This window comes from Vespa mandarinia, chromosome 5, assembly GCF_050613455.1.
Source record: "Vespa mandarinia isolate Hongniang chromosome 5, ASM5061345v1, whole genome shotgun sequence".
Taxonomy (NCBI): Eukaryota; Metazoa; Arthropoda; class Insecta; order Hymenoptera; family Vespidae; genus Vespa; species Vespa mandarinia.
This window is the reverse complement of record NC_140814.1, coordinates 58,445-68,157: the sequence shown is the minus strand read 5'-3', so window position 1 is coordinate 68,157 and position 9,713 is coordinate 58,445. Positions and strand designations below refer to the sequence as shown.

At 42.0% G+C, this 9,713-nt stretch overlaps 1 protein-coding gene across 1 annotated transcript; it reads right to left on the bottom strand.

Annotated features, from left to right (window-relative positions):
• Window positions 1-8,478: 8,478 nt before the first annotated feature.
• On the bottom strand, window positions 8,479-9,103 carry LOC146872974 (histone-lysine N-methyltransferase SETMAR-like). The gene is made up of 2 exons (XM_085657092.1): window positions 9,054-9,103; window positions 8,479-8,962 (listed from the first exon to the last, which is right to left on the bottom strand). The coding sequence occupies exons 1-2, from the start codon at window positions 9,101-9,103 to the stop codon at window positions 8,479-8,481; spliced, it is 534 nt and encodes a 177-aa protein (XP_085513218.1).
• Between the last annotated feature and the right edge of the window lie 610 nt (window positions 9,104-9,713).

Genomic DNA, 9,713 nt, shown 5'->3' with positions numbered 1-9,713 from the left:
ATTCCGATTAGACTAGGGAAAATTATGCGAGTGCCTCTCGAAACATGCCACTGTCGGAATTGGAAATATTCCGGCTGTTCCAAGGAATTTTATGCGAGTGCCTTTGGAACCAAAGTGACTGTCGTACCTACAAATATTACGTCTAATCAAGAGAAAATTATGAGAGTGCCAATCGCACCACTGCGACCGTCGCTCTTGGAAATATTCCGACTAGACGAGAGCAAGTTATATGAGTGTATCTCGAATCATTGCGACTGTCGATCTTGGAAATATTCCATGTGGAATATCGCAGTTGGAAATATTCCGAATTGCGACGGAAAGTTATGCAAGTGCCTCTCAAAGATTGCGACTGTCGGACTAGGATATATTCTGAATAGACGAGTGAGAGACATGCAATTGACCCTCGAAACAATGCGGCTGTCGGACTTGAAAATATTCCGACCTAGTCGATGGAAGTTATGTGATCAAATTGAGAAATAATGCGTCTGTTTGGATTGGATATATTCTGACCTAGTGGATAGAAAGCTTCGCGAGGGCCTTTCGAAACAATGCTGCTGAACTTGGAAGTATTTTTACTAGTCGTGGGAAAGTTATGCTAGTGACTTTTGATCCATTGCTGCTGTTGGACTTGGAATTATTCCGACTTGTCTGGGGATTTATGCGATTTCCTCTAGATCAAATGTGACAGTCGGAATTGGAATTAGTCCGTCTGGTCATTGTAAGTTATGCGAATGCCGCTTGAAACATAGCGGCTGTTGAACATGGAAATATTCCGCCTAGTCTAGAGTAAGTTATCCGAGTGTTTCTCGATCCAATGTGGCTGTCAAACATGAATATATTTGAACCATTCTAGGAATGATACGCTATTGCATCACAAAGCAATGCGACTGTCGGAATTGGGAATATCCCGACTAGTGGAGGGAACGATACGCGATTGCCTCACAAAACATTGTGGCTGACGGACTTGGTAATATTCCAACTGGCCCGGGGAAAGTTGTACGAGTAACTCTGGAACCAAAGCGGCTGTTGGATTTGAAAATAATCCGGCAAATAAGGGTAAAGTAATGCGAGTGCCTCTCGGAACAAAGCGATTATCCGGCTTGGGAATGTTCCAACCTGTCGAAGTATAGTTATGCGAGTTATTTGCGAACCAATGCGACTGTCGTGCTTGAAAATATTCCGACTAGACGTAAGAAAGTTATATGACCGCCTCACAATCCATAGCAGCTGTCGGATTTTGAAAAATTCCGCCTAGTCGAGGAAAAGGTATGCTAATGCGTCTCGAAATAATTCGGCTGTCGGCCTTGGAAATACTCCGACTATTTGAGGGAACGTTATACAATTGCGATTCCTGTCTCGTGGACTATCGGACTCGGAATTATTCCGACTAGTCAAGGAATAGTTATGCGAGTGATTTGCGAACCATTGCGTTTGACAGACTTGGAAATACTCTGACTGATCGAAGGAAAGTTATGAGAATGCCTCACGAAAAAGAGGCAGCCGAAGAAGGATAGATTTCGACTAGAAGAGGGAATGTTATGCGAGTTTTTATTGAAACAATGCTGCTGTTGGACTTGTAAATATTACGACTTTTTGGGAAATTTTTTGCGAGTGCCTCTTGAGGAAATGCAGCTGTCGGACTTGGATATGTTCCGACTAGTTGAGTGAAAGTCATGCGAGTGGCACTCGACCCAATGTGATTGTCGGATTTGGAAGTAACCCAACTAGTCGAGAGAACGATATGCGAGTGCCTCTTGAAACAAAGCGACTCTCGGACTTGCATATATTCCGACTAATCGATGAAAATTTATGCTAGTGACTTGTGAGCCTGAGCGAATGACTTGCTTGGAAATATTACAACTAGTAGAGAGATATTTATGAGAGTGACTTATGAACAATGCGACATTCAGTATTGGAAATATTCCAAGTAGTCAAGGAAAAATTGTGCGAGTGCCTCTCGAACTAATGCTGCTGACGGACTTGGAAACTGACCGACTACTTGAGGGAAAGTTATGTGAGAGCCTCTCGACTATTACATGTTGGAAATTTTGGAAATTTTTCGAGTAGTCGAAGGAAAGTTATGCAAGTGCCTCTCGGATTTATACGACTGTCTTGCTTTGTAACATTCCGTAGAGGCAAGGGAAAGTTATGCGATTAACTTCTGAACCAATGCGGTTGAATTAATTGGAAATATTCAGACTTGTCGAGGGAAAGATATGCGGGTGTCTGTTGGAACAATTCGGCTGTTGTACTTGGAAATATTCCGACTAATCGGAAAAAGTTATTCGAGTGTCTCTCGAACAAATGCAGCTATCGGAATTGGAAATATTGCGACTAGTCGATGAAAAATTTTGCGAGTTATTTTAAAACCAATGCACAGGACGTTCTTGAAAATTTCCCGATTAGTCTTTGAAATTTTATCCAAGTGTTTTTCGAAACATTGCTGCTTTTGGACTTGGAAATATTACTACTAGTCGAGGGAGAGTCATCCGAGTAATTTTGTAACTAATGCGAAGGTCGGACATGGAAATTTTCCGAATAGTCTGTGGCAAGATATGCGTGTGACTGTAGAACCAATACGACGGTTGGACTTGGATATATACCGGGTAGTCGAGGAAAAGTTAAGCGAGTGCATCTCTAAAAAATGCGGCAATCGTACTAGGAAATATTACGATTATCCGAGGCAATGTTATGCGAGTGTTTCTCAAACCAATGCAGCAATCGGACTTGGAAATATTCCAACTGGTCGGGGGAATGTTATGTGAGTTCCTCTCGCACCATATTGGATGTCGGACTTAGATTTATTCCAACTAGCAGACGGAATGTTATGCGAGTAAATTGTAAACCAATGGAACTGTCGGACTTGCAAATATTCCTACCAGAAGAGGGATAGTTATACATTTGCCTTTCGAACCAATGCGAATGTCGATCTTAGAATTATTCACACTAGTCAATGGAATTTTATGAGAGTGCTCCTTGAACCAATGAGAATTTTGCACTTGGAAATAATCCGACTAATCGATTGATAGTTATATGAGTGCCTCTCAAACTAATGCGATAGTCGGATTTAGAATTGTTCCGCCTAGTCTATGGGAATTTATGTGAGTGCTCTTCAAATCAAAAACAACTGTCGCACGTAGAAAAGCACTGTCTTGTCGACGGAAAATTGTTTGAATTCCTCTCGAACAAATGCAACTGTCGGACTAAGAAATATTCTGACTAGACGAGAGAAAGAAATGCGAGTAACTTGTGAATCAATACGACAGTTGGACGCTGAAATAATCCGACTAGTCGAGGGAAAGTTATACTAGGGACTTGTGAACTAATGCGACTGACGGGTTTTTAAATTTTCCGACTAGTTGAGGGAACGTTATGCAAGTAACTTGTGGACCAGTACGATTCACGGACTAGGAAATATTCCGACTATTCGTGGGAAAGTTATATGATTGACTCCGCAAACAATGCGGCTGTCAGACTTGAAAATATCCGACTAGAGGAGTGAATTTTATGCGAGTGCCCCTAGAAACAATTCGGCTGCCGAACTTGGAAATATTCTGGCATGTAGAGGGAAAATTATGAGAATGCCTGCTGAACCAATGCGACAATTGGTCTTGGAAATATAGCAAATTATCGAGAATAATTTTGAGCGTCTTCCGCACGAACCAATGCAACTGACGCACATAGAAAAATTCCATCTGGTCGTGGAAAAGGTATGGGAGTGCCCCTTGAACGAATGTGATAGACGGACTTATCAATATTCCGTTTAGTCGGCGTAAGGTTTAATATGTTACTTTCGAACCAGTGTGAACGTAGAACTTGGAAATAATCCAATTATTCATGGGAATGTTTTGCGAGGGTTTCTCGATCCAATGCGACTGTCGGCCTTAGAAATATTCCGACCATTTGTGGGAAAGTTATGAGAGTGACCCTCGAACCAATGTGATTGTTGAACTTAAAAATATTCCTACTAGTCGAGAGAAAGTTATGCGAGTGAAGTGTGAATCAATGCGATTGTCGGACTTGGAAATATTCCGACTTGTCGATGGAAAGTTATGCAATTGCCTTGTAAACCAATGTGACTATTGGTCTTGCAAATATTCCAGATAGGCAAGAAAAATTTGTGTGGGTGCCACTCGAACTAATTCGCCTGTCGGACATAGAAAAATTCCGTCTAGTCGTAAAAAAGTTATGCAAGCCTTTCTCTAACCAAAGCCACTGTGGGAAATAGAATCTTTTCGACTACTCGAGGCAAAGTTGTGCGACTGACTTGTGAACTTATGCGACTGTCGGACTTGGAAAAACTGAGACTAAGCGAGGGAATGATCTGCTTGTGCTCCTCGAATCAATTCAATCGTTGGACCTAGGAATAATCCGCCTAGTGGAGGGAAAGTTATGATAGTGCCTCACGAAACAATGCTACTGTTGGACCTATAAATATTCCGATTTCACGAGGCATGGTAAACCGGTGACGTGTGTACTAATGCGACTGTCGGACTTGGAAGTATTCCTACTAGTCGTGGGATAGTTATGCGAGTGCCTCAAGGAACAATATGACTGTCGCAATTGGATATATGTCAACTTGTCGGGGTAAGGATATGTTGGTGCCTCTTGAACCAACGCGACTGTCAGATTTGGAAGTTCTCCGACCAGTCTAAGATAAGTTATGCGAGGGCCTATCGATCCAGTGCGGCTTTCATACTTGGAAATATCCAATCTTGTGGAAGGAATGTTTCCGAGTGCCTCTCGGACTGATAAGACTGTCGGATATGGAAATATACCGGCTAGTCGGGGGATAGTTATGCGATTGCCTTTCGAAACAATGCGGCAGCCGTACTTAGAAATTTTCCCACTAGTCGTTGTAAACTTATGCTAGTGCTACTAGAATTTAAGCGACTTGGACGTTGGACTTGGAATTGTCCATCCTAATCGAGGAATAGTTATAGAAGTGCCTCTCGAACCAATGCGACTGTCAGACTTGATAATAGTTCGACTGGGCTAGGAAATATTATGCGAATGCCCCTCGAAACAATGCGTCAGTCGGACTTGGAAATATTCCGACAGATCGGGTGAAAGTAATGCTTGTATCTCTCAGACCAATGCGGCTGTCAGACTTGGTAATATTTCGATTATTCGAAGGAAACATATACGAGTGCCTTTCGGTTCAATGCAGCTGTCAGAAATGGAAATATCCCAAACTGTCGGGAAAATTTATGCGGGGGTATTTAAGATCGATGCAACTGTCGGATTTGGAAATATTGCGACCAGTCGAGTGAAAGTTATGCGAGTGATACTGGAACAATTACGGCTGCAGTGTGTGGAAATATTCTGACTAATCAAGGGGAAGTTATGCGAGTACCTCTGGAATAATACGGCTGTGGTACTTGGAAATATACCGTCTGGTAGAGTAAAAGCACTTTGTCCCACTACGACTATGGGACTTAAAAATATTCCGAATAGTCGAGGAAAAATTATTCGAGTGACTCTGGAACCAATGCGACGGTCGGATTTGGAAACTACAGCGTAGTCGAGGGAAACAAATGCGAGTTTCTTTCGTACCAATGCGAATGGCAGACATGAAAATATTCCAACTAGCTAAGGGCTAGTTAGTCGAATGCCGCTGGAATCAATGCAACTGTAGGACTTGGAACTATTCCGACTATACGAGTGAGAGGTATCCGAGTGACTTTTGAATCAATGCAACTGTCGGAATTGGAAATATTTTGAGTCGTCGTGGAAAATTTATGCGAGTCACTCTCGAACCAATATTACTTTCGAAATATGGAATATGCCGACAAGTCGTGGGAAAGTTAAGCGACAGCCATCGATCCATACCGCCTGGCAGACTTGTAACCATTTGGACTAGTCGGGCGAAATTTATGCGAGAGCCTTTGAATCAATATGTCAGTCGTACTTGGAAATATTGCTACCAGGCGAGAGAAAGTAATTCGAGATTCTTCCGACCCTATGCGGCACTCTGGCTTGGAAAAATCCCAACTAGTGGAGGGAATGTTAAGCTTGTGGCACTCAGACTAATACGACTGACGGATATGGAAATATTCCGATTAGTCTAGTGAAAGTTATGCAAGAGCATCTCGAACCAATGCGGCAGTCAGATTTGGAAAAATTTCAATTAGATGAGTGAAATTTATGGGAATGCCTCTCGAACCAAAACGATTGTCCCGCAAATATATGTTCTGACTTGTTAATGATAAGTTGTGCGAGTGCCATTCGAACCAATGCGACTGTCGTTTTTGGAAATATTCATAGTAATTGAACGAAAGTGAGGCGAGTGTCTCTCGCACCAATAGGACTTTCAGACTTGGAAATATTCCGACTAATAGATGGAAAGTTATGAGAGTGACATGTAATTTAATCTGACTTTCGGATATAGAAATATTCCGACTAGTCGAGGGAAAGTTATACGAGTGCATCTCGAACCAATGCGGCTGTCGCACTTGGAATTATTCCGATATGTAGGGGAAGCTATGCGAGTGCCTCTTGAGAAAATTCGGCTGCCGGTCTTAGAAATATACCGCCCAGGCGATGAAAAGTCATACGAGTTTTTCTCGAAGTAATGCGACTGTCGGACTTGGAAATATCCCGCCTAGCCCGAGTAATGTTTTGCGAGTGCCTATCGAACCAATGATACTGTCGGACATGGAAATATTCACACTAGTCGAGTGAAAGTAATGCGGGTGACTCTCGACCCAATGCGACTGTCGGATTTAAAAATAGCACGACTAATCCGGGGAAAGTTATGTGACCGCCTCACGAACCAATGTGGCTGTCAGAATTGGAAGTATTACGACAAGTCCAAGTAAAGTTATACGAGTGGATCTGGATTCAAAGCGACTGTCGGGCTTGGAAATATTCCGAGAAATCAAGGTAATGCTATGCGATTGCCTCTCAGAATTACTGTCGATCTTGGTAAATTCCGACTAGAAGGGGAAAAGTTATGCGATCAATTAGTGAACCAATGCGGCTGTTTGCATTGAAAATATTCCCACTAAAATAGGGAAAGATATGCGAGTGCCTCTCGAAACAAGGCGACTGTCGGAATTGTAAATATTCCGGCAATCTGAGGAAAAGTTATAGGAGTGACTTGACCGCCAATTCAAATGTCGGACTTGGAAATAATTCGACGAGACAAAAGAGTGTTATGCGAGTGAGTTGCGAACTAAAGCGACTGTCGGAATTGGGAAAGTTCTTAGAAGTCGAGAGAAAGTTATGCGAGTTTCTCTCTAGTCAAAGCTACTGTCTGACTTGGAAATATTCGGGCAGGTTGAGGAAAATTATGCGTTTGCCTCTTTCACCAATACGACTGTCGGGACTGGAAATATTTCGACTCGATGAGGGAAATTTGTACGAGTAACTCTGGAACCAAAGCGGCTGTCGGATTTGAAAATAATCCGGCAAATAAGGGTAAAGTAATGCGAGTGCCTCTCGGAACAAAGCGATTATCCGGCTTGGGAATGTTCCAACCTATCGAAGTATAGTTATGCGAGTTATTTGCGAACCAATGCGACTGTCGTGCTTGAAAATATCCTGAGTAGACAAGGGAAATTTATGCGAGTGATTCTGGAACCAATGCGTTTGTCGGATTTGGAAATAATCCGACTTACCAGGGAAAGTTATGCGAGTGCCACGCGAACAAATACGGCTGTCCGCCTTGGACATATTCCGGCTAGTCGAGGGAAATTTATGCGAGTAATCCAGTACGATTGTCGGGCATGGAAATATACCCATTATTCGGCGTTAGATATGGGAATGCTACTCGAACCAAAACGACTGGCGGATATGGAACCATACCGTCTAGGAAAGGGAATGTTATGCGAGTGTCTTGTGAACCAATGCGACAGTTGGGCTTGGAAGTATTCCGACTAGAATGGGAAAGTTATGCGAGTGCCTTTCGAACAAATGCTGCTTTTGGATTAGGAAGTAATCCGACTAGTCGAGGAAAAATTGTGCGAGAAACTTGTGAACTAATTTTTGCCCGTAAAAACAGTTCTAAATGTTTAAATAAATGAAAGTCGATTGGCGAAAGATCCGGTGAATAAGGTGGGTGCTGCAAAATATCATATTTTAATTCATTTAATTTCGCAATTGTTTTGTACGATGTATGCGGCCGAGCGTTGTCGTGGAGAAGTATTGGGCCATGCCGATTAACAAGTGATGGGCGTATAATTTTCAATTTTTCATGTATTTCTTCAATATATTGACAATACTTTTCGGCTGTAATTGTCATTCCAGTTTGAAGGAATGAGTAGTGTATTACTCCAGTCACATTCCACCAAACTGTGATTAAAATTTTCCGTGGATGAAATGATGGCCGTGGAGTATGAGCACAAGCCTCATCTCTATCAAGCCACCGAGCACCCCTTTTCCTATTGTTGTAAAGAACCCATTTTTCATCACAAGTAATGATCCGATCGAAAAATGGATCTCGATTAAATCGGGTTAGCAATGATAAGCATACATTCAAGCGATCCAACTTATTTCGCTCGGTTGGTTCGTGCGGTATTCATTTATCCATTTTTTCACCACGCCAATTTCAGAAAGATGTCGCAATATTGTTGTATAGTCAACTTCCATTCTGGCAGCAAGTTCCCTTGAAGAAACAGTTGGATTCGTTGAATTGAATTCGTTCAATGCTTTCAGAACATCATTTTTCACAGACGTTTCGGGTCTTCCACGTGGTTCATTTTGCAGGGAAAAATCACCAGACCGAAATTTTTCAAACCAACGCTCCACTTTTCGATCGTTTACAGTATTCTCCCCAAACGCCTGGTTTATATTGCGTTCAGCTTTTGCATCATTATTACCAAGTTTATACTCATATAAGAAAATTATACGAATATCGGGTGAATTCATATCGGTGCAAAATTCAAAGCAAATAACGAAAGGAAACATTTTTGAGAAAATCTTCTTTGCTAAAATGTGATTCTGGCAATGGACAGTACGACTATAAACCAGGTTAAGTCAGAAACAAAAACACAACAAATACAGAGAGACAAATGTTCACATTTAAAGAAAATCCGACATTTCATACCGACCTAATGATAGGACCGTCTGTGTTGGAAATATTCCGACCAATCAAGAACATGTTTGCCAAATGCCACTCGAACCAAAGCGGATGTCGGACTTGGAAATATCCTGACTGATCGGTGGAAAGTTATGCGAGTGTCTTGTGATACAATGATGCTGTCGGACGTGAAAATATTCAGACTTGTACAGGGAAAGATATGCAAATGTCTTTCCAAACAATGCAGCTAACGCACTTGGAAATATTCCATCTAATTGGGGTAATTTATGCGAGTGCCTCTGTATCAAATGCAACTGTCGGTCTTGGAAATACTACGACTTGTCTAGGAAAAGTTATGTGAGTGAATCTATGCGAATATCGGATTTGGAAATATCACGTCCAGTTGAGGGAATATTATGGGATTGTCTTGTGAACCTAAGCGACTGTCAGGATTGGGAATATTCCCAGTGGTCAAGGGAATGTAATGCGAGAGCCTCTTGTACCAATGCGGATGTCGATCTTGGAAATATTCGGAATAGTCAAGGGAAAGTTATTCGAGTGATTCTCGGTCTAATGCGACTGTCGAGCATGGAAATTTTCTTACTAGACGAAGGAAAGTTAAGCGGGTGCTACTCGAACCAATGCAGCTGTCGAATTCAGAAATGTTCCCAATAGTCAAGAGATACTTATG

Coding starts and splice junctions, on each gene's coding strand:
- LOC146872974 (XM_085657092.1), bottom strand. CDS start 9,103: ATGTTCTTGATTGGTCGGAATATTTCCAACACAGACGGTCCTATCATT. Junction 8,963..9,053: donor ACAGACGGTCCTATCATTAG/GTCGGTATGAAA, acceptor CCTGGTTTATAG/TCGTACTGTCCATTGCCAGA.